General features: G+C 42.3%; 1 protein-coding gene across 1 annotated transcript in view; it reads left to right on the top strand.

Moving 5' to 3' along the window:
- The window catches only part of IQCK (IQ motif containing K), a 74,413-nt gene that overhangs the window by 24,978 nt on the left and 22,608 nt on the right, over positions 1–26,827 (top strand). Inside the window, exons 6-8 of the mRNA XM_075285797.1 lie at positions 211–288; positions 10,244–10,328; positions 23,655–23,766. Of these exons, the coding sequence (XP_075141898.1) occupies positions 211–288; positions 10,244–10,328; positions 23,655–23,766 (275 nt within the window). The remainder of the gene's footprint in view (positions 1–210; positions 289–10,243; positions 10,329–23,654; positions 23,767–26,827) is intronic.

The raw sequence follows: 26,827 nt of genomic DNA, 5'->3' as shown, positions 1-26,827 counted from the left end.
TCTATCTATCTATCTATCTATCTATCTATCTATCTATCTATCTATCTATCTATCTATCTCCTATCTATCTACCGTATCTATCTATCTATCTATCTATCTATCTATCTATCTATCTATCTATCTATCTCTCTATCTATCTATCTATCCTTCTATCTATCTATCTATCTATCTATCTATCTATCTATCTATCTATCTATTTCTATCTTGCAGTCAGAACCCCATAAGGAGAGATCAGCGGTGTAAAGACTTCTTTGAGATTCCATTTGTTCAAGAATGGTTAAAAGATCAGTAAGTACAAAAAAAAAAGAATTTGACATGAATTGATGTTCTTCCGTCCATGGCTATTGACTGTGATAGAATTTCTATATTTATATAGTACTCCACTTTCTGGTAAGCCTTCATTCACACTACTGTCACAGATTTCATTAGAAACTGAGCCATGAAACAGACCCTAGTGAATTCCAACAAATCCCATTTATTTTTAACATGTCTTTTAATGGGTACCTGTGTTTTCATGTTGAAATATGTGCAGGGTCTTGCTGGGCAGTCTGTTTTATGACTATAAGCCTTCGTACATCAGTATAAGCTTTCATCTCAGTTTTTCTTCTGCTAATAATGAAATTATGGCTGAAACACAGTTTACATTTCTGTCTGAGGCTTTGGGCATGTATAATAAGGAGTAGTCTGCCCTCCTTCCCCATCGATGGCTGATAATGTTCTGTCATTCTGCCAGGAGTAACTGAACAATTGCAAGCAAACAGATGAGAAAAGCCCAAGTGACAATTATATAGGAGATCCAGAAACAGTGAACTGTAAATACAAGGCAAATACATGCAACCAAGCAGATGAAACACAAGAAAAAAACAACAATCTATGAAAACAGCTAGATATACTGTAACCACACAGGCAGCCAGAAGTAGATACAAATACATTACAGACTTTACTTACATCATAACCTGTGAGATTTGCAAGATCTTCAGTCTTTTCAACACAGTAACAGATTGCAAACATGTCTGCGCAGACTGGGAGCAGAATCAACCCCCTCACTATCCATTCATTGTGGGAAGAGAGAAAATGCCCCTGAGTCACTGAAATAAGTAAGACAGAAAGGAACGTATCTAGGGGCCGACTTCCTTATTAACAAAAGCCTGAACTGTAAATTAGCTAGCAGGGAGACACCTAATGGCAGGAACTTTAAGGCCTGGGCCCTATGGGATGGAAATGCCGCAATTTACCTACGGTGGTAATGCCGCGGGAAAATCGTGGAATTTATAGTAATGGCAAAGTGGATGGGATTCTAGCAAATCCCAAGCCCACCTTGCGGTAAAAACTGACGCGTGGATACACCACGATTCCCAAAACTCATCACGCAAAGAATAAGCACTCACATAGCTATGTTGACAGATTACTGTGTGATCAATCAGGGTCCAACCTCTGGAACGCCTGTGATTCTGAGAATGAAGGATTTACTGATTTGGTGTAGCCCTTCACCATCTGCACTATTTTTCCCTTCACTGCTAGTCATCCACTGTGCAGGGTTACTTTAATATTGGTCTAGCTCTAATATAGGTCTATTCAAATTAATTGAACTGGCGAATAAAAATAATAAACAGCTCATAGTCACCTTTCCTCACCTCTCCAAGGCTCCACTGCGGTGTTCATTTTTCTCTTCCAGCCTCCTGGGTGATATGAGGGGCCTCTAGTCACTGTTCAGACCTGGGTTGCTATGGAAACCAGGAGTAAAACTGTAATGTGTGGTACTCTGTGTAGGGCCGTGTATCTAATCCTACGGCTTGTGGTACTGTGTGTTGAGGCACGTATCTAATCCTTCCTGTGTGGTATTGTGTGAAGAGGCGCGTATCTAATCCTCCGGCGTATGGAACTGTGTGCAGATGTGTGTATCTAATCCTTTCCCATGTAGTACTGTGTGTAGACGCACGTATCTAATTCTCTGGTGTGTGGTACTGTCTGAAGACGTGCATATCTAATCCTCTGGCGTGTGGTACTGTGTGAAGATGCGCGTATCTAATCCCCCGGCGTGTGGTACTGTGTGCAGAGGCACGTATCTAATCCTCTGGCATGGGGTACTGTGTGGAGACGCATGTATCTAATCCTCCGCGTGTGAAACTGTGTGCAGACGCGTGTATCTAATCCTACGGCATGTGGTACTGTGTGCAGATGTGCATATCCAATCCTCTGGCGTGTGGTACTGTGTGCAGATGCGCGTATCTAATCCTCCCCCGTGTAGCACTGTGTGTATACTTGCGCATCTAATCCTACAGCGTGTTGAACTGTGTGCAGACGTGCATATCTAATCCTCCCCCGTGTGGTACTATATGCAGACATTTGTATCTAATCCTTCAGCGTGTGGAACTGTGTGTAGACGCGCATATCTAATCCTCGTTCGTGTGGTACTGTGTGCAGACGCGCGTATCTAATCCTCCCTTGTGTGGTATTGTGTGAAGAGGCATGTGTATCTAATCCTACGGTGTGTGGAACTGTGTGTAGATGCACATATCTAATCCTATGGCATGTGGTACTGTGTGCAGATACGTGTATCTAATCCTCTAGCATGTAGAACTGTTTGGAGACATGCGTATCTAATCCTCTGGCGTGTGGAACTGTGTGCAGACGCATGTATCCAATCCCCCGGCGTTTGGTACTGTGTGAAGACGCATGTATCTAATCCTCTGGTGTGTGTAACTGTGTGCAGATGCACGTATCCAATCCTCGGCATGTGGTACTGTGTGCAGACGCATGTATCCAATCCCCCGGCATGTGGTACTGTGTGCAGACGCATGTATCCAATCCCCCGGTATGTGGTTTGGTGTGCAGACGCACATATCTAATCCTCCTCCGTGTGGTACTGTGTGCTGAGACGCGTATCTAATTCTCTGGCGTGTGGTACTGTGTGCAGAGGCATGTATCTAATCCTCCAAAGTGTGGTACTCTGTGCAGACACATGTATCTAATCCTCCAGTGTGTGGTATTGTGTGAAGACACACGTATCTAATCCTCCGTTGCGTGTTACTGTGTGCAGACACACGTATCTAAACCTTCAGTGTGTGGAACTGTGTGTAGACACGCATATATAATCCTCGGTCGTATGGTATTGTATATAGACATGCGTATCTTTAAGTTAAGTTAAGTTTAAAATCTTAACACATAACTTCCAAACCTCTCAAGACTTCCTATTCCATTCTGCTATTATCTGCTATTCACATAACCATTTCCAAAACTTGTCCTATGCATCCCCCATACTTTGGAACTCACTACCATGACACATAAGACTGTTCCTTACAATCACAAGCTTAAAAAAGACGTGGAAGAGTCACCTATTCAAGAAGGCCTAAGACCTCCAATAACACTACTGCCACCACTTCCTCAGATTCTACCCTCACCTACTGTCTCTATCCCTTTTCCCATCATAGATTGTAAGTCCTCTATTCCACCATTCTAGTTGGTTATTGCTAGTATTGTACTTGTTTTGTGTATTGTATGTAAACCCTCAAATGTGCAACACCATGGCATTACTATAGTAACGTGCAACACCATGGAATTACTATAGTAATGTACAGCACCATGGAATTACTATAGTAATGTACAGCACCATGGAATTACTATAGTAATGTACAGCGCCATGGAATTACTATAGTAATGTACAGCACCATGGAATTACTATAGTAATGTACAGCACCATGGAATTACTATAGTAATGTACAGCGCCATGGAATTACTATAGTAATGTACAGCGCCATGGAATTACTATAGTAATGTACAGCGCCATGGAATTACTATAGTAATGTGCAACACCATGGCATTACTATAGTAACGTGCAACACCATGGAATTACTATAGTAATGTACAGCACCATGGAATTACTATAGTAATGTACAACACCATGGAATTACTATAGTAATGTACAGCGCCATGGAATTACTATAGTAATGTACAGCGCCATGGAATTACTATAGTAATGTGCAACACCATGGCATTACTATAGTAACGTGCAACACCATGGAATTACTATAGTAATGTACAGCGCCATGGAATTACTATAGTAATGTACAGCGCCATGGAATTACTATAGTAATGTACAGCGCCATGGAATTACTATAGTAATGTACAGCACCATGGAATTACTATAGTAATGTACAACACCATGGAATTACTATAGTAATGTACAACACCATGGAATTACTATAGTAACGTACAGCACCATGGAATTACTATAGTAATGTACAGCGCCATGGAATTACTATAGTAATGTACAGCACCATGGAATTACTATAGTAATGTACAGCGCCATGGAATTACTATAGTAATGTACAGCGCCATGGAATTACTATAGTAATGTACAGCACCATGGAATTACTATAGTAATGTACAGCGCCATGGAATTACTATAGTAATGTACAGCGCCATGGAATTACTATAGTAATGTACAGCACCATGGAATTACTATAGTAATGTACAGCGCCATGGAATTACTATAGTAATGTACAGCACCATGGAATTACTATAGTAATGTACAGCACCGTGGAATTACTATAGTAATGTACAGCGCCATGGAATTACTATAGTAATGTACAGCACCATGGAATTACTATAGTAATGTACAGCGCCATGGAATTACTATAGTAATGTACAGCACCATGGAATTACTATAGTAATGTACAGCACCATGGAATTACTATAGTAATGTACAGCGCCATGGAATTACTATAGTAACGTACAGCACCATGGAATTACTATAGTAATGTACAGCACCATGGAATTACTATAGTAATGTACAGCGCCATGGAATTACTATAGTAATGTACAGCGCCATGGAATTACTATAGTAATGTACAGCACCATGGAATTACTATAGTAATGTACAGCACCGTGGAATTACTATAGTAATGTACAGCGCCATGGAATTACTATAGTAATGTACAACACCATGGAATTACTATAGTAATGTACAGCACCATGGAATTACTATAGTAATGTACAGCACCATGGAATTACTATAGTAATGTACAACACCATGGAATTACTATAGTAATGTACAACACCATGGAATTACTATAGTAATGTACAGCGCCATGGAATTACTATAGTAATGTACAACACCGTGGAATTACTATAGTAATGTACAGCGCCATGGAATTACTATAGTAATGTACAGCGCCATGGAATTACTATAGTAATGTACAGCACCATGGAATTACTATAGTAATGTACAGCACCATGGAATTACTATAGTAATGTACAGCACCGTGGAATTACTATAGTAATGTACAGCACCGTGGAATTACTATAGTAATGTACAGCGCCATGGAATTACTATAGTAATGTACAGCGCCATGGAATTACTATAGTAATGTACAGCACCATGGAATTACTATAGTAATGTACAGCACCGTGGAATTACTATAGTAATGTACAGCACCGTGGAATTACTATAGTAATGTACAGCGCCATGGAATTACTATAGTAATGTACAGCACCATGGAATTACTATAGTAATGTACAGCACCATGGAATTACTATAGTAATGTACAGCACCATGGAATTACTATAGTAATGTACAGCACCATGGAATTACTATAGTAATGTACAACACCGTGGAATTACTATAGTAATGTACAGCACCATGGAATTACTATAGTAATGTACAGCACCATGGAATTACTATAGTAATGTACAGCGCCATGGAATTACTATAGTAATGTACAGCACCATGGAATTACTATAGTAATGTACAGCACCGTGGAATTACTATAGTAATGTACAGCGCCATGGAATTACTATAGTAATGTACAACACCGTGGAATTACTATAGTAATGTACAGCACCATGGAATTACTATAGTAATGTACAGCACCATGGAATTACTATAGTAATGTACAGCGCCATGGAATTACTATAGTAATGTACAGCACCATGGAATTACTATAGTAATGTACAGCGCCATGGAATTACTATAGTAATGTACAGCACCATGGAATTACTATAGTAATGTACAGCACCGTGGAATTACTATAGTAATGTACAGCGCCATGGAATTACTATAGTAATGTACAACACCGTGGAATTACTATAGTAATGTACAGCACCATGGAATTACTATAGTAATGTACAGCACCATGGAATTACTATAGTAATGTACAGCGCCATGGAATTACTATAGTAACGTACAGCACCATGGAATTAATGATGCTCTAAAAAAAAGAAATAATAATAACGATAGTACATCCATGTAAACCTCACAAATATTCACAAGATTCTCATGAGGTTTGGCCATCCCTAGTGATCAAGAATGGCCGTGTGCAGGGAAAAACAGTGAAGTCAGCAAGTGCTTAATCCAGATTTTCAGGCGCCGCAGTGGTCCCAGACGGTTGGATTCCCACTGATCAGTAATTGATGACACAGCTGAGTGATATAATATAGGAAAATTCCTTTAATGTGTGTTTGGTGCACTATAGATATGGATGATGGACAGTTTGGAGAAACCCATTAGCTGCAGTTGGAACCGAAATCTCCTCTTTATAATGAACGTATATCCCCAGTGGTTTTGCTACACAAGCGAAGTATTCTCCCTACAACCATTAGCCACTTTCCAGCGAATGTGTATGAGCAGGAACAGTCAGACCCCGTGTTTTCTTAATTTTCAGTACAATATCACTCAGCCAAGTGGAACCATGAGCAGAATTTAGCAGGTGGTCTCCTGCCAGCAAATACATTATGATAACACATTAAATAACTTTGCACTTGACTTAATACTATTACTTTGCAAGAACATGCTTCACCTTGGCAGTAATACAGCACAAAGCAATTCAGACAAGTACATAGCGCCATGTCATATATATAACATATATTAGTGTATATAATTATAACATATATAATGTATGGGATAAGGTAAACCTTACTGGAAGCTTTCTTCACATCGCATGTAGGATATACTTGCAGCGTATACAAATGTGGCAGAGTTAGAGTTATGGTCTATTCTTGGCCATAAATTTCTCACATTGATACCAATGGGACTGCACAAAAGAATGAATTCCATATTTGTGAACCCTTAGTACTGTCATTTAGCTAATTTGTAGTTTTTGACTGGCATTTGTCTATAGACTCAGGGCTATGTACCTGTATATGCTTCTTTATGTCTTCTGTGTATATAACTGACTTGCACCTTGTTTTACAATCACTTTGCCTTATACACACATATTGTTAAGCAAGCACACCCAAGTATGAGCGTCTCCAGTGACCTGAACATGCGAGCTCTGAACCCTCGCCCTAGATTTGAGTGATAGAGTGAAGACAAAGAAGGCTATTATAGGAAGGACAATACCCCCTGTCAGATAGAAATTGCCTCCCATTATCTCCTGCTATAAAGCGTATTGGCGGCTGCTTAATAGAGACAAGACTATCCTGAATAATAAAGAATATTTCAAAATAAAATGTTTCATCTCCTCTGACAGAAGATGTTTTTGATAGGATTAGACTCTTCTTTGTCCTGGAGTAAAGCTGTATACAGGATGGACATTGTGATCACCTTTTTCTGGCATTAGTCAGTCTGTCATGGCGCAGTCACAAGGCATGTACACACTACTTCGGATACCATCAAGTCACCTTTAGCTCATCAACTAAAGATCAGCAAGGGTTTCCGACACCCTGGACCCCTGACAATCAGCTGTTTGAAGAAGTAGCGGTGCTTTCTGCTTCACAGGCTACGTGACATCTTGTTATCAGTCCCATGACCTGTTCACTGCTCACTCCCACTCAACAGAATGGGGATGACTTGCAATACCAAGCACAACCACTATACAATCTATGGTACTACACCAGAGAGGACGAATCCCGATCTCCACTTTCCAGAAGTCTCTCTGCCTGGTCTATATCCGCTCTCTACATCCATCCCAAAGTGATTTGGCATGAAAGGTACAAGCTACACAACATGCTGATAACAGTGTATAATACATGTAAACCTTTTTTGTAGTGTTCCCAGTGGAACACTACAGAGGCTAACTACTTCTTTCCTCACCGATATCCCTTCTCTAAATTTTTAAAATTTTATTAGCTGTATGATCTTTAACTGGGTTGAAGATTTTGCCCTAAAGGTGCTCATACACACCCAATAACTGTCAGCCGAATGCTTATTCAGCCAACAGCTATTCTTCCCAACTCCCCGTACATATACATGCTCGTTCAGCTGAGCATGCTTGTGTTCTGAATTGGTAGAGGGAAGTAAAAATCTGCCAGACACTACTGAGAGCAAAAGATTGGACTTGAAATTCAACATGCCCCAACATAGGGTGAACAAATGTTGGCCAAATATCCATACACAGTTGGTTGGCCAGTCCTGTCGGAGTCTGCAAGTTCAACCGATATGCGCCTATTGTGTATTGCCACCTTAACAAACACATTATGGATAATATCTTCTCCAATGAAAATGGGGAACAACATTATTTTGTTTTTGACACTGATGGGGATTCCTGCTGTCCAAACCATCAATGTAATTGTTACGACTATTTGTATTGGTATGTCATATATGTGTTGTCACAGGAAATGTTTTAGTATATTACACTACATTGCACAAAGTGTCTGAAACCTTGGATGTTGTTAGCTGGGAGTTATAGTTTTGCAACAGCTGCAGATGACTGTAGGCTTTCAGGGCAAAACATATGCCTGCTGACAGATCTATAGGGTGATCGCAGGATATCCTCATTCCCTGCAGCCTTGTTATTGGAACACACCAATAGTGATAGTGGTTCGAGCACTGTTGAGTCTGATCTGCCATTTAACTAATTATTTATATATATAGTATAGTATAATATATTATAGCATAATATAGTACGGCATAGCATAGTATAGTAATCTCTGACAAGTTGATTCATTTCTCCAACCTGTTAAGTATGCGAGTTCCTAGGATATGATAACACATGCAGTTTCTGCATAGTGTGATTCAGTGACAGATCCAATTCCTGGCTGCCTGGAACAGCTGCCTCGTGCCATGAGTGACAGATTTTATCCTCCCCTCATTGCCCGTATATTGGTCGAATGGCCGCGCCATTCTATTTTTATGTGACCTGCGGCAGTCTATCTACTGTTTGGTTTGTAGCAGACAGGAATGGAACTGGCAGGAGTTCTGAGACACAAGGCTTGTTCTGGTAAAGTGACTAATATATCTTGGTGGTGGTAACCTTTGCTGACCATTACAACTAGTTTTTTCCAGTGTTGTCCTGGTAGCGTTAGTTGAAATTTGTCTATTTCATACCAAACAATTTTATCACCCTAAAAGGATTATCCAGGATTAGAAAAAATGTCTGTGGGACTAATGGACATGACGCTCATGTGAAGATGAAAGCAGCCATGTCTAACAATAATAATATTAATACATTTTATATATACAGTGTCGACATATTCTGTAGCACTTTACAAGAAGACAAAAAGATACATTACAGAGAAATAATCAATCCGTACAATGTGACTGAGGGCCCTGCTCACAAGACCTTACAATCTATGAGGTAGAGGGGGTGACACAAGAGGTAGCAGGGATAACATAGGAGGTAGCGTTGCTTATACAGTGGTCTAGACATTTCTTGTGATAGAGCTTACACATAAAGCTGCATGAACTGTCACCAGTCAGTGTCCTTTAACATGCAGATGGTGCCTGGACATATAACGTTAGACTAAAACGGCACCATATCTTGTGGAGTAGTGCAGGAGCGTGAACAGAGGAGGGTTAGTTTTAGGCATTCTAACTACGGAAGAGTCTACATTAGGAATTGTGATAGGCCTGTCTGAAAGATGTGTCTTTAGTTTGCGCTTGAAGCAGTAAATTGGGAGTCAATCTGATTGTCCATGGTAGAGCATTGCAGAGAAGTGGTGCAACTCGGGAGAAGTCTTGGGTACAAGTGTAGGAGGTTCTGATAATAGGGGATGTTAGTCTTAGATCATTGAGTGAACGAATAGAACAGATTGGGCGAAACATATGCCTCTAATTTCATATGGATGTATATGGAAAATATCATTGCATTCTGTATAATTGAGTTGTTTTCTTCTAGAATCATTGGAGGAGATTTATTAATCCCTCTAGACTAGAAACAAAAAACAGGGATGATATTGGGGCACACATTTGGTGCAAGCCCCTTTCTTTCACCAAACATGCACCACACTTGCTATATATTTCGAATGTGAATGAGATACTTGAGTGAAGATCACTAAACAGAACTAATTGTCTTTTTTTTTGCAGTCCACGACCACCAATTCCTCTGTCTCTTCTCCTCTCTGAAGAAGAGGCAGCATTACTCATCCAGTCATTTTGGAGAGGGTACCAGGTAATATCTCAATGACTTATATAAATCATCTCTACTTAAGGCATCCATTAATATAGTTAATATACATCCATTCCTTTCTATACCATTTGCTTAAAAACTCATTACAGCAGCTTCACCTACCATCACTTTGCATAGCCTGGTTACTATTTATGCATAGTAAGCTCCATTATCCTGTGTTCTGCAAGTGCAGTAGTACAGACTATGAAATAATAATGATCCCCATCATGATCAATAGACTCATATGTTGAGCATTGTGTTAGCTACTTAGGACTTCTCCCAAAAATTTTAACTATATCGTTAAAATGCACATAAAAAAAAATATCCTGGCCTCCATTATTTTCTTACAATTATAATTAAGAAATCTAAATAGAAATCCTTTATGTGTGGCCCTGTTACTCAGTTGTGTCCTTCCTACTTGCTGCTCTGTGTCTGACTGTAAGACTGGCAGCAGCAGGAGCCTCCCCCCACTGACTTGTCTGCAGCAGGACAAAAAGATTTCAAGGTTATGTCTCCTGTTTGAGCCCTCATCCAATCAGGAAAACGTTAACCCCTGTACCTTCTGTAGGATTTCTACAAGTCAGGATAATGCAGAAAATCCCAGACTGACAAAAGTGGGGAAGAAGTGTAAACTCGGTTTCCTATGCCAGTTTTAATATAGTCCCTGAGTGGCAGAGGTGCACTTGAATTATAAAGGGGCTCCAGAGTCTATATAAATCAGGTGCACTCTTGTGCACCAGAATGAAAATCTGTGTTAGTCAGAAACTTGTGTAGATTTGCAAGATGCGACACATCTTTGGTGCAAATAAAGGTTGAGCACCAAATATGTGCCACATTAACATCCACGTGGGTGTTACATGGGTTCACAAAAAACACTACTGTGCCTTCAATATGCGGCACATGACACTGTAATTGAAGGTGATCAAAAGTTGCTGTTGGCACCACCTTTTGACATTGTCATGATGTGGTACCATGTGACTATAGCATGTCTTAGTCTACACAGGATTGGGGGGATATCGTCACTCCATAGGGAGAGACCACCATTTAGGTGTGTGGAGTCTTATTAAGCCATTAGCGTTCCACTGTGCAAGTAAACATGGGAAGAATATGCAAATCTGTCTTCCATGATGTAATTGGGAAGTCAGTGCCTCAGGCATGCACACCAATAGAGGGCGCTCACTGAGGATGTGCAAGTCTATCTTCCATGATGTAATTAGGAAGACAGAGCCTCAGTCATGCAGCCCAATAGGTGGCGATTCCTTTAAGATCATGCCCGACCTTCTCAGAGGCCTTTGTTTGCAATGATGTTGGGATTTTACCAGGTAGTCTACACAGTAATACAGTATTTCAAAAAATTGCATGAAATCACATGTAAATGACACAATGTCTCATGTGAGCTTCACCATGCAACATGATGTGTCCTTAGTCAGTGACTATAACCGTACTGAGAATGTGTGTGAGAATATTATCCCCTCTATGTCCCTATCCTCCGCTGGGCAGGGATGACTGCGGTAGGAAATGTGCCTTGCTTTGCATGCATACTGTGTAAACATTTCCTCCAATTCCCAAGGTTTGATCACGCTGACACTAATGCCCCCAGTAACAGTAATTCGCTGTGACAATACCACTGCAGGACTCAGCATTGCTGCAAACCATACAGTCAGTCATTGGCAAGTACAGTGGGCCATGCTCTGTTCCTCTATCTCCTGGACAGAGATCTATAGTGTAGTGCAGTCTGCTTACCGAATTAACTCCCACTTTTCCAGCACCACCAAAAATGTCATATATACAATTAAAGGTAAACATGATGCTTCATATGTTTTTAGGAAGAGGAAAAATGGAATCTGATGACAAGAATTGGATATCCATAGTGAAGAGAAGACATAGCCAATGCTAAGAAGGCAGAGTGATACCTTGCGTGGGGGATGGGGTGGGTTGTGGCGGATGATGTTGGCCTTACTTGTGCTCACTGCTAGAGACAGGGAGTTGTAGTGAATACATTATTTCTTGGTTATGGTTTTTAAAGACAGTAGAAGGACAATTAAGCAAATTGTTGCCTTGGGTGAAGGAAGTCTAGGTTATGTAAGTAAGGATAGCGTCACAATGGTGTACATAGAACATTACATTGATAGATAGTTTACCTTTGTTATGTGTGCAAATATCACTTTTGCAGATTTAGTGGAAAACAAATTTGAATCAGTATGCAATAGGCAGTTTATGAACTGGAAGGAGGCCTTAAGTTCTGGGTGCACTGCTCTTGCTGCTCAAATACAGTGGGTGATGTCATAGCAATGGGAGGATCAACTGTCACTGCACAGGATAGGACAGACAGGAAATGGTAGGGGTTTGAGTGGCAAAAACAGAACTCCAGGGAGCTGTAGACCCCCCACCAGTGCACCAACTCCCTCATTTGCTTAAAGGGGTTGTCCCATAACAAGGATCCTATCTACACTCACCGGCCACTTTATTAGGTACACCTGTCCAACTGCTTGTTAACACTTAATTTCTAATCAGCCAATCACATGGCGGCAACTCAGTGCATTTAGGCATGTAGACATGGTCAAGACAATCTCCTGCAGTTCAAACCGAGCATCAGTATGGGGAAGAAAGGTGATTTGAGTGCCTTTGAACGTGGCATGGTTGTTGGTGCCAGAAGGGCTGGTCTGAGTATTTCAGAAACTGCTGATCTACTGGGATTTTCATGCACAACCATCTCTAGGGTTTACAGAGAATGGTCCGAAAAAGAAAAAACATCCAGTGAGCGGCAGTTCTGTGGGCGGAAATGCGTTGTTGATGCCAGAGGTCAGAGGAGAATGGCCAGACTGGTTCGAGCTGATAGAAAGGCAACGGTGACTCAAATAGCCACCCGTTACAACCAAGGTAGCCAGAAGAGCATCTCTGAACGCACAGTACGTCGAACTTTGAGGCAGATGGGCTACAGCAGCAGAAGACCACACCGGGTGCCACTCCTTTCAGCTAAGAACAGGAAACTGAGGCTACAATTTGCACAAGCTCATCGAAATTGGACAATTGAAGATTGGAAAAACGTTGCCTGGTCTGATGAGTCTCGATTTCTGCTGCGACATTCGGATGGTAGGGTCAGAATTTGGCGTCAACAACATGAAAGCATGGATCCATCCTGCCTTGTATCAACGGTTCAGGCTGGTGGTGGTGGTGTCATGGTGTGGGGAATATTTTCTTGGCACTCTTTGGGCCCCTTGGTACCAATTGAGCATCGTTGCAACGCCAAAGCCTACCTGAGTATTGTTGCTGACCATGTCCATCCCTTTATGACCACAATGTACCCAACTTTGGTACCCAACTTTGGCTACTTTCAGTAGGATAATGCGCCATGTCATAAAGCTGGAATCATCTCAGACTGGTTTCTTGAACATGACAATGAGTTCACTGTACTCCAATGGCCTCCACAGTCACCAGATCTCAATCCAATAGAGCATCTTTGGGATGTGGTGGAACGGGAGATTCGCATCATGGATGTGCAGCCGACAAATCTGCGGCAACTGTGTGATGCCATCATGTCAATACGGACCAAAATCTCTGAGGAATGCTTCCAGCACCTTGTTGAATCTATGCCACGAAGAATTGAGGCAGTTCTGAAGGCAAAAGGGGGTCCAACCCGTTACTAGCATGGTGTACCTAATAAAGTGGCCGGTGAGTGTATACTGCTAGTTTATGTGGATATAAGACATTTCCTGAATACATTGCCTCTGCTATGTTTGGCCGCTATCTTAATTTATTCACTTCTTTGTTGACACTGGCCCTTGGGGGGGGGGGGGGGCTGACAAGCAACGGAGCTCCTCATATAGGGGAGGGGGAGGTGAGAGCTCCAGGATTACTGTGCTGTCTATCTTCAGCTTTTCCACTTATCAGCTGGTTTAATTGAATTTGGCTGATAAGGGCTGAGATAAGGAGTCTGTTACCTCTGTATGTAATGCAAGTTGACTCAAATCCAGCTCTGCTACATCAGTTTCCACATCAGTGTCATACTGTGGATCATAGCAGATAGAGCAAGTGAAACCCCACCCACCAATGTGCGAGAAATCCAGGAAGTGAAGAGAGCACAGAGCCTTCAGGCTGCAGAACAAGAGTTATGGGAATACCCCTTTAAGACTTTTTCTCCGTGGTGGTGGCAGTTGAATAACCTTGGGTTGATGGTAGATTCCCTTTCAGTGACATACAAGCATCAACAATATTTAAATCTGTAGACATTTAAAGTTAAGCATTATGCAGAAAAAAATATTTAAACATTTAGCAGTTTCTCCGATTTTCTTTAACCATCTTAGTGATGACAGTCTTTTGTCTTGATTGGTTGCCAATGGATATGACCAATGCTGGACCTTTCTATGGTCTGGTACTTCTCCAAACCCAGCCATGGCTTCTTTATTGTGGACAGGTTATCAGGCAAGGACATTACCTGTATGAGAAGATAACCTGGTCACAATAAGGAAATCATGGCTCAGTTTGAAGAAGTGCAAACTGTAGAAAGAACCTGCATTCATGGCTGTATACATTGGAAACCAATCAAGACAAAGGACTGTCGCCACAAAGAAGGTAGAGAAAAGTTAGCAAAATTCTGCAAACATTTTACTTATTTATATTTGCAAAAATATTTTCATTTTCTACAAATTTAAATATGGTTATATTCATTGGAAAATCCTTTAAAGTCAATCCCAAACCAGCATAAGGGTGCCTGTATATATAACAGTTGTGGCACAGTAATGGCCACACAGCCAACATCTGCACAGCAAAATCAAACGTGGGTTACTGGTTGGCAAGTAACTAAATCTGGCTGAATGTACAGTACTTAGATAGACTATGGGAGCCAGGAACACAGTCCCTAAGCCAAGTGTCTCCGCGCCACAAAAAAAACCCTTTCTGTCCAATTATTGCCCCCCTCATCCCCAGCTTCAGGCATTGAGAGATTGCCTGGCTCGCCATCAAAATTCTAGTATCAGTTACTTCAGTGTGGTAGAAGTATAATGGATGTCATTAATGCCTAAATTAAAATGACTCATTTCTATGGGTCACTGTACCCAAATTGTGCATAAACCCCCTCCCTTAAGGTGCACTCTGCAAATATGCTGACCTTCCTCTTTGAAGCTATAAAAATCTTACTCAAGGTTTATTATTTTCCCTGCAAACTCATTTCCAGCAAGTTAGTAGTGAACTCGAATCTCTAGAGAGGAAGATCATTTCACAACATAGCTAAATATAAACTATTACACCCATAGCAGATGTGTACAGTCCATGTCATTGGTTATTCGCTCTTAGCGCAATACGTTTTTATTGTCACGTGTCTGTTTCCTAGGTCTGCGCACTAAAAATTATAAGGATGTTAACCCCTACATGAAAATTATATAAAACCACCATAACAGTAACCAATTAACTGGCTGATCAAACTTCCGTTTCCAAGTAATCCTTGGCCATGACTTTTTTGTGCAAATACAACTTTTGGCTGGACTTAGTTCTCAGTGAATCTGCAGTAAGCTAGATTTGTGAGTACAGAGGACGTCCCTCTCATAGCATTTTTTTTTGTTTCATAAACCTATACAGTACAAACCTGTCCAGTTTTGTTGAAATGAACAAACGTCTACTTTAGTATTCTACTTTTACTTTTGCGCTTGCTTCAAGGTACAAAGAATTGCAGAGGCAATTGCTGCTCTGTGACTAGGCTAGCCCACCACCTGGATGCAAGGACGCCATGCCTCATGTTTTCCTACTTAGGGGTCCATTCACATGGAGAAAAAAAAAAATCTCAGCAATGGAAAAAAAGCCTCCCATTGACTTCATATTCTGCTAGCACAAAGGAATCCATTTGAAGTCAATGGGAGGCTTTTTTTCAGCGCTGAAATTTCACACCAAATTCCTCACCATTTTTCTCCATGTGAATGGACCCTAGTGCTTCCTCCCCTGTGTGTACATGGTCCATGAGAGCTAGGGACTACCCGGAGCAGCAGCGTTTTAACCCCTTTCCACTCTGTGCTGTAATATTACATCTCACTGAGCATATAGTTACTGCCGGCACTCAGCTGTGTAAGGGTCCATTCACACGAAGGAAAATGGTGCTTTATTTGACTCTGAATGTTCAGCGCTGAAAAGAAAAGCCTCCCATTGACTTCAATGGGTGCCGCTAGCTTTTTTTTCTGCTAGTGGGGAAAAAAAGCTAGCAGAACCCATTGAAAACAATGGGAGGCTTTTTTTCAGCATGGAAAATTCAGCGCCAAATAAAGCACCATTTTCCTCCGTGTGAATGGACCCTTACACAGCTGAGGGCCGGACCAGCCACTGGAGTCTGAAGATACTTACTATTGATCACAGCATCCAGGGGGGTCCGAGGCAAGATCGCCTGCCCCTGTTGCCCACTGGACCCCCCGCGACAGTGTTCTGAGGGGTTACCATGGCATAGTTCCAGTAGGAACTACTGTGCAATATTCTGCAATACTATGTATTGCGGTATATTCAACAGAGGGTCTGAGATCTCCGCTTCAAGTCACCTTGTGGGACATGTAAAAAGTAAAATAAAAACACACACATAGTGAAAACACGCAAAAATAAATAAATAATAAAAAGTTAGAAAACCCCACCTTTATATTTAGAAATATATAATGTAAACAAAAAATAAACAAACATGTTATATCATTATTTATTCGGTACGGTGAACGCCGTGAAAAAAATATACCGCAATGGGCAAATTAATGCATTTTGGTCACCTCGCATGCCCCAAAAAAATAACAAGAAAAATTGATCAAACAGTCATACATACCAAACATTGGTACCAAGGCAGCGCTAGATAGTTTTCTCGCAGCACTGGGGACGCCCCCAGTGCTGTTTGAACTGGGATATCTAAGGAACGGTGGCACGGAGAAGACATCTAAAGGTAGGGGAAGTTCAGCCTTTCTTAAGGCTATTCCGACTTGGATTTAGCTTAAAACTAGAGTCTAATGATAGAATCCCTTTAATGTACAAACTGCCCTGCATGCTTAAAGGGTTAAATATTAGAGAGAGCCCCTTGCTGATAAATATGCCTGAAGTGCCGACCTCAGCACAGGTGACACAGATTGCTGACCACTGCTATTCAGCAATTTTAGTTTTTTTATGGTTTATCCTCAACAGAGGTTTTCCAGGGGGAAATTAGTATTAATCCTGATAAGTAGGACATATGGAAACAAATGACAGTTGTACTCACCTCACAGGTTCCCCGCTGCTCTCTTCTGATGCTCCCTGGTCCCTGGCGCTTTCTCAACACATAGCAAATGTTTGGAAATACTTCCTTAACCAGTCACTGGCTTGGGTACTAGCAGTAGGAGAAGGACCAGAGATGGACCCGCCGGGAAACCAAGTCTCAGGAATTGCGCTTTCACCACAATGAAACTTGTATCAGCTTTATTTGGCAAAACAACAGTACGCGTTTCGGGCTTAGCACAGCCCTTTATCAAGTGTAATAAGCTGTATAGCTGTCCACAGCTTATTACCCTTGATAAAGGGCTGTGCTAAGCCCGAAACGCGTAGTGTTGTTTTGCCAAATAAAACCGATACAAATTTCATTGTGGTGGAAGCGCAATTCCTGAGACTTGGTTTCCCGGCGGGTCCATGTCTGGTCCTTCTCCTACTGCTAATACACACCTTGGGGTGTCTTGGAATTCTTTGCAGCTGTAACCATCCCCACACAGAGAGGGACCCTTGTTGATCGGTTCCAACGCCTACAAAGGGTTGTGTGTTCACAACCCTGCCAGGTGAGAACCTGTCTTATATACTAATTGCCACTGGGATCTAGAAATATTACACTATTGGCCGCTCGGTGTTTTCTCTTGTTTATTTTGAACTGGCTTGGGTACGTCATTGCAGCAGACTGTGATTGGCTAAGGATGCATTTCCTGTGTGTTGAGAGATCGCATAGGCAGCAGAGGGCAGCAGGGGTAGGGCAGTATTGGAACGAAGTGACGTGGGATCAGTAGAGGTAACAGACATATAACTAGGTCCCCGCACTGAGGGCTGGAGGGCCCAGCTGTAATCCACAGAAGTAAAGACAGGTAAGTATTAGTGTATTTATTATATTGTTATTGTAATAATCCCTTTAATGTGCTGCGGACATAGCTATAGGTTTAGCTATCAAATCTCTGCCTTGTAACAAGCCCCACAGCTGTATGAGCGGGAATAGCAAATGTTCTTTTTTTATGAATGGTTGGTTTATAGAGTTGGCCATGACTGGGAGTGGGGCACGTTGTTCTGCAGAAATAAAATGAAATCGAATTGGTGCATAAACATTTAGTTATTGGTAAGTGGTCTTCTCCTCTGTCTGTGTATTCCAGACGTATCATCACTTCTCATCATTAATTACCGTACATGTAAATAATTTAGTAGAGGCTTCTGCATAACTGAAATGAGGGCAGAACGCAGGAAAATATATCATTAGCAACTGCAAGATGCAAATGTATTTCCTCTCAGGGAGATTACATGAGATTGTGCTCTGCGCGTTGCGTAGTTTGTCTAGCAGAGCATTGATAATGAAATATTGTCAGGTCACTGAGTAATTCATGACAGCCAGCATTATATAACAGTCCTGAATGTCTGATGTAGCTCCAGTTTGTCATTGCAGTACACCACACTGTGCAAAACCCATGAATTATCCAAGAAACAGTCTGCCGCTTGCTGCCATGTTTGGTGTGCTTGTCTAACAAAACATTTACACCATACGGTTCACATAGGTCATACCGATCACTGGTCCCTTGTTATAGTGTAACACATGCTGCAATGTAGTAAGACCCCAATGTCAGTTATCTGATGTGAAGCTTAACATTGGAGTCACTTTAAGGGGAGTCTTTCATCAGAACCCAGAATATGAACCCAGCCCAGATTACATTAGGGTCACCTAAATCAATTGATGATTTCCCCCTTGTGAATTGGTGCCTCGAGGTAAAGCGATAAGTGGCAGGGCTGGGTTGATATGCTGGGTTTTGGCAACAGACACCCTTTATGGGGGAGTTCACACGGAGTTACGTGCCGCGTGATGTGGCACGTAGACGCCGCGGGACCCTTTGCGGGCCGTACACGCTCCCATTGATTTCAGTGGGAGCGGGGATCGTATGCGCCGCACTAGTTTGCGGCCGTGCATTTATTTACGGCCGCAAACTAGCGCGGCGCATACGATCCCCGCTCCCATTGAAATCAATGGGAGCGTGTATGGCCTGCAAAGGGTCCCGCGGCGTATACGTGCCACATCACGCGGCACGTAACTCCGTGTGAACTCCCCCTAAAACTGCTAACAGCACTGTGTAGATTAAACAGTAAATTACCTGTGTACTGTGAGCAGTTTTTTAGTTAAAACTGGTGACAGTACTGTATACGCTGTCTACCAATAAGTATTTGGACACCTATAGTAGAATAGAAAAACAGCATTTATTCATATGCAGTAGTTAGTAGAGCCTCCATGAGCGGCAATTACAGCCTCAACTCTCTGGGGCATGCTTTCTACGAGTACTGGTATGATGCGAAGTGATATTTTATTCCATTTGGCTTGGAGAAGAGGTAAGTTTTTTAACTGATTTTGGACGGCTGCTGTACCCCTTAGTTCGGCGATCCAACTCATCCCTGAGGTGCTTGATAGGGTTCAAGTCTGAGCACTGGGCAGGCCAGTCCAGTCGGTTAACCTGATTGTCACTGTACCAAGCCATGGTAGACCTCGCTACATGACAGCTGGCGTTGTCATCCTGGAAGTAACATTGGTCTGACCCATAGAACCGCCATAATGTAGGAAGCACACTGTCATCTAAAATAGTGCAATAGGCGTCGGCGTTGAGTTTACCATGCACTGGGACCAAGGTGTGACGTACATCAGGACCGCAGATATCTTCATTTGCATAGGTGTCCAAATACTGATTGGTAGACAGTGTAGATTAAACGATAACTTACCCTGTACCAGTGGTGTAACTACCATGGTAGCAGCTGCCACAGGGCCCGGGGCATCAGGCGCCCGGCGACAGCCGCTGCGTTTTGTTTTTTTTAAAAATAGGCCGTTACTGGCTGGAGCTACTCCAGCTGGTAATGGGCCCTATATACTTACCGATCCTGGCAGGGGCTCTTTTAGGACCCCCGAGTATAATGATCGGATGCCCTGGAGAGGTAAAATGACATACAAAACTGTGTTACTTACCTCTCCAGGCTCCGGGCAGGCTTCGGGCCTACTTGCGTGACGTCATATGACCAGCGATGCAGGGCCCCGGTCACATAACGTCCCGGAAGATGGCCGACAGCGACCGAGAATGGAGGGGATTCGGGAGATAGGTAAGTAACAGTAGTTTGTTATGTTTGTATCCCTCTAGGTCTCCGATTATTATACTTTGGGGGTCTGAAAAGACCCCAGAGTATAATAATTGTTCATGTGTGTCCACAATGGGACATAATACTGTGTACTGGGGCCAGTATGGGGACATAATACTGTGTACGGAGGCCGCTATGGGGACATAATACTGTGTACTGGGGCCAGTATGGGGACATAATACTGTGTACTGGGGCCACTATGGGACATAATACTGTGTACTGGGGCCAGTATGGGGACATAATACTGTGTACTGGGGCCAGTATGGGGACATAATACTGTGTACTGGGGCCAGTATGGGGACATAATACTGTGTACTGGGGCAGTATGGGGACATAATACTGTGTACTGGGGCCAGTATGGGGACATAATACTGTGTACTGGGGCAGTATGGGGACATAATACTGTGTACTGGGGCCAGTATGGGGACATAATACTGTGTACTGGGGCCAGTATGGGGACATAATACTGTGTACTGGGGCCAGTATGGGGACATAATACTGTGTACTGGGGCCAGTATGGGGACATAATACTGTGTACTGGGGCCAGTATGGGGACATAATACTGTGTACTGGGGCCAGTATGGGGACATAATACTGTGTACTGGGGCAGTATGGGGACATAATACTTTGTACTGGGGCCACTATGGGGACATAATACTGTGTACTGGGGCCAGTATGGGGACATAATACTGTGTACTGGGGCAGTATGGGGACATAATACTGTGTACGGAGGCCAGTATGGGGACATAATACTGTGTACTGCGGGGCAAGTATGGGGACATAATACTGTGTACTGGGGCCAGTATGGGGACATAATACTGTGTACTGAGGCCAGTATGGGGACATAATACTGTGTACTGGGGCCAGTATGGGGACATAATACTGTGTACTGGGGCCAGTATGGGGACATAATACTGTGTACTGGGGCCACTATGGGGACATAATCCTGTGTACTGGGGCCACTATGGGGACATAATACTGTGTACTGGGGCCAGTATGGGGACATAATACTGTGTACGGAGGCCAGTATGGGGACATAATACTGTGTACTGCGGGGCAAGTATGGGGACATAATACTGTGTACTGGGGCCAGTATGGGGACATAATACTGTGTACTGAGGCCAGTATGGGGACATAATACTGTGTACTGGGGCCAGTATGGGGACATAATACTGTGTACTGGGGCCAGTATGGGGACATAATACTGTGTACTGGGGCCACTATGGGGACATAATCCTGTGTACTGGGGCCACTATGGGGACATAATACTGTGTGCAGGGGACAATATGGGGTATTATAGTGTGCGCAGAAATGCACGGGGGGAGGGCGGTGGCGGTAGGGGTCAGTTGGTCGAGGTCTTCAGCATCGGTCAGGGGGGAAGGGGCATGTCAAAAGTTCACCACGGGGCCCCGCCATTCCTAGTTACGCCACTGCCCTGTACCATGAGCAGTTTTTTTTAGAGTCAAAACTGCTGACAGACTAACTTTAATACTGTGTAAGCAGCCATTTTTCTTGTGGCCACGGGCATGCGCAGTCGGCTTTGCCCTAGGCCTGAGGCCTAGAAGTTTGAAGCCAACCCCCGGAAGAAGACGCGTCAAGACCCCGTTCCTGAAGAAGATGGAGGCGGCGCTGGAGAGTTCCCTTGTAGCATTGGGAATGCCTCCAGTGCTTTTTGAGCATCGGGGCCTTCCCCCAGTGCTGTGAGAGAACTCATTTGCATACCAGCGGAAAACGGGATTTTAACCTAATGATGGGGCAGGGCGGAGAACACATCTAAAGGTAGGAGAAAAATAGCCTTTCTTAAGGTTATTCCGATGTATTAAGGAGAAAAAAAAGACTTAATGGTAGAATCCCTTTAAATCTGCAGTGAAACCCCACAATATAAATGGACATGTTGCAGATTTCAGATTTGCTCTGCAGGTCACTTTACTATATGTGCATATTTTTTCTGCAGTACATGACTGAGATTTATAGAACTCCTACCTACTGTGTTGCTGCTGTAGATGCTCCAGATTTTCTGCTCACAATTTCTAGTCTGTAGCCTATACATCCCATGTGGACGTACCCTAAATGAGGAATTCCCACTATTAGCGTTATTGGCATATAGATTACACAGGCACTGGGTAGCATCTGAAATAATTGCAAGTGCAACCAAGAGTATTTTAGGAAATTCTTCTCTTTTAGAGTGTGTAATATACAAGAGGATGTATTTAAGTTTTGATTTTTAGTAAAAACCAATGTTGATTTTATATTTTTGTCTTTTACATATGTGAACATTTGTGGACTTGTACGAAAGAAGTGTTCTGGCTGATCATACAGACTCCTACAGTAGAGCCACACCACCTGCAGCAAATACGGAAAAAGTGTAGCTTTGTAGTAGTGTCACTTCTATATGTGGGGTGTTCTATATTGTACATACACTACATTGATAATCTTTTCCAAAAAGGCAAGTTTCTTTGACGCCACTAGAAAGTATGAGATCCAACTATATCACTTTCAGAATTTTTGCATTGCAGTTCATTCCCTATCCCCAATATCTGTAATGTTGGAATCCTCTTTCCAGTTGGTTTTCTTTCTCTCCTCCTAGAATCTCTACCAGCGTCTTTGTTCTTTTATTCCCCTTGAACTTCTCAGGCGCCTGTCTTAATACAAATGGCATTCTGCAAGTACACAAACACTGCAATTGCCCGGGGACCATTATGTCTCTCGTCTGTGCTGGTTCATCTTTTTTATGACATGGGACAAATATGCTGTAGAGAAAATCACGTACTATATGTGACTGCCATCAGAACTGGCACAACCTTTCTTGATAACATATAAACAGGAAATATTGTTAATCATTTTTTGGAGATGAAATTAACCCTTTTAATAATTATACCTGTACTATGAGCACATACAGTACTTTACCTCCTGGCAAGCTTGCAGATGCTCGGACAGAGAGGGCACAGGAGGCCATAGCGACATATTTTATTTGGCTTTGTTTTTCACTAGGTACGCTGTGATCCAGAGGTTCAAGAATTACGCCAGTGGCAAAAAGATCTCAGAGAGAATAAAGATATTAATAAAAAAGTTCAAGAATTCTGGCAAAAACAGGAATCAAAAGGTACGTGCTGTTTACAAGATGTAAGTACAAAAGTCTGGAGATATAGTACTCATACCTGGAATGTCTGGACCAACCAAAGAAGCTTTCTGTTTAACTGAAAAGCTTGTTGTTATTGAAATGCTTGAAGGGGTTATCTGCAAATAATAAAACGTACCAGTGTATTACTAATATATAAGCTGGTCCCCTGAAGTCCAAGGTTCACCTATGTTGAGGTAGCTGGGGAGGCCGGAATTCGTGTCCTCTGCCTCCCCTGATGACATTGCGACTCTTCGTGCTGTTGCAACTTCTGTTCTTATTTTTTGCAGCCACACCAACTTGACGCTGCATTTCTTGCTCACATTGTTTGGCAGTGTTGACCAATTTTTGTCGCATTTTTTTTGTTGCATTGTGCTTTTGGGAAGTATGACTGAACCTCCATTTTGGTTTGTACATGGCACCCATCTGTCCAAGGCTGATGTTAATTAGCACAAAATGGGTGAACTACACTCCCCTATTCATTCAGAGGCCACAGGTCCAGAGATAGGAGGCTGGTTGTGGTATATGATAGACATGATATGGATGAAATACAATTGTCCTTTAATAATGGAGGCCTCGGCCATTAGAATTGAGTCATTTTAGTGTAAGGACCCTTATAATCGAGGCCACTTTTTCATTTGCAGTTGGGCTTAAATATAGTTTGATCAAGCCAAGAACCTCATTCCCATGTGTTGTTATTTACAGTAGGTATTTGCAGGAATGCTCATGGTGCTAGCAGAGTGCTGGCTGCTGCAACTTGTATTCTCAGTCACGTCACTGACTCCAAACTACTCAATGGACCTGCAGCTGCAGTGGCAGCCCTCATAAAGTTCCAGCGCCCTGCTGTTTGTTGCAAAGGTCAATTTTGGGGCTTCGGAGAACCAGCCTGCATTATACTATAATGTTGCTTCTCTTTGGGCAGGAGCAGCTGAAAGTATGTTAGAGAATCTAAGGTGTCCATACACGTTAGATGACTGTCAGTTACTTTAGATCTGTGCCATGGGGATACTTCTTAACTACATGATGTATTTCTGTTTGTTTAATATGTTCAGCTAATTTCAGCAAGATTAGTCAACCATCTAATATGTATGGATTGGGCAGATGAATTTCAACATGCACAATCTCAAGGGGACCAAAGAGGTCTGGCACCAATCTTGAGAACAGGGGATGTTTTACCTTTGTTGTGAATTCAGCAACGGATTACAGCATTCGGCTGTCTTCAACAGGAATATAGATATATTCAGCCAATCACTCCTCCAACGTTTGCTATTGGGGTGGAGATGAGCAAACCTCACAAGATTCATTTTGCAAATGTTCTGGAGGTTTGCTCGCCAGTTTGGTTTTGGATATAACTTGTTTGATTTTTTTTGTTTCTTTTGTTTGTCCAAACAATTATTATTCTCTAGGGTATCTTCAGACCCAGAGTCGATGTGGTAAAATAAAAAATGCTGATATTCATCTTCTTTTGTTTCTCCTGGACTCCATCACATTGCCTGGTGGGCTTTTCATGGCATCTTTAGCCCTCCTCAGGCCCCTTTCAGTCACTTCTGTGATGTCACGGGCCCCCAGTCATGTGGGGTCCGCCAGTGTCATGACACTTACAAAGATTACTGGAAGAGGCCTGAAGAGGCTGAAGAATGTCCCCCAGACGTGGTAAGGAAGCTCAGAAGAGGTAATGAAAGATGAATATCAGCAATTCTTGTTTTTATACAAAAATAAATTGTTTTTTTACCTCTTCCGCTTATTATGCTCTGGGGTATAAAGAGACCCTAGAGTATAATAGTTGAAAATCCCCGAAATCCTGGCTTGACTGGTTTGATCATAAAGTGTCAGAAGCCCCCCCCCCCCCCCTCCCCTTAAATATCTAATGTCCATAACCAGCTTTAGGCACCATCTATGGATAGACCAATGTTTTGGTTCCCTGTTTTGGACATTTAAAAGACTTTAAGTGCTGTCTTTACTTCCCTTCCTTGGTTTGCCAGTGATACAATACCACTAGATGATGGTGTGGCCATGTCAGGGAGCCTAGACACTGCTTTCATGTTTCCTACAGATGCTCCTCTTGCTGTTGATCAATAATTGTTCCTGGGGCTATTCCCTTTTTCATTTTCATTTATTTTCCATCTTGGAGAGATTATCAGTTTGCTTGGCACTAAATGCCATCTGTATGCAGATGATGCTCAATCTGTCTGTTTACTCCTGACCCTATGACCTTAGCTCCATACTCTAGACATTCGTTTCTGTCTCATAGGTTTTTCTGCATGAAATGGTTCTAAGTTGCCATCCGATCATCATCATCTATTCCTGCTGGATTATGTTCAGTGAAGCCGGTCACATTTCCTATTAAACGTACAGAATTGTTCATTTTCTGTACTTGATTCCTACACAGAAATCCTGCAGCTTTGTCATCTGCATTATAGCTGCTGTCCATTTATTACTACACTGTTCAAATAACACATCCTAGATCCTACAACAAAATCACACAAAGTCATCAATGGAAATCAAATTTATTAACCAATGGAGGCCTGGATTTGGAGTCACCCCCAAAATTAACTGCACTACCTGAGCCACTTGTGTGGGGTGCCCAGGCGTTGTAGGGAGGTCACACAGGCACGTGGAGGCCACACACACTACTGAGACTCATACTGACATGTTTTAAGGACATTACATCACAGTTGGATCAGCCTGTAGTGTGTTTTTCCACTTTAATTTTGGGGGTGACTCCAAATCCAGGCCTCCATTGGTTAATCAATTTGATTTCCATTGATGATTTTTGTGTGATTTTGTTGTCATCACATTCAGCTTTGTACAGAACAAAGTATTCAATGAGAATATTTCATTCATTCAGATCTAGGATGTGTTATCTGAGTGTTCCATTTATTTTTTGAGCAGTGTATATATCACAAATGTAAATGGTCCTTCGCTGCAAACATCTGCGAAAGTGATGAAATTTCATTGTCAACTACAGATGTGATGTTGCCTATAAAACTTTGTGCCTAATTTATTTTTAAGGGACCCTGGTAACACATAGGGATTGTCTGAAGCA

Source organism: Leptodactylus fuscus, chromosome 8, assembly GCF_031893055.1.
Source record: "Leptodactylus fuscus isolate aLepFus1 chromosome 8, aLepFus1.hap2, whole genome shotgun sequence".
NCBI classification, from domain to species: Eukaryota; Metazoa; Chordata; class Amphibia; order Anura; family Leptodactylidae; genus Leptodactylus; species Leptodactylus fuscus.
This window is presented reverse-complemented; position numbering and strand designations above follow the sequence as displayed.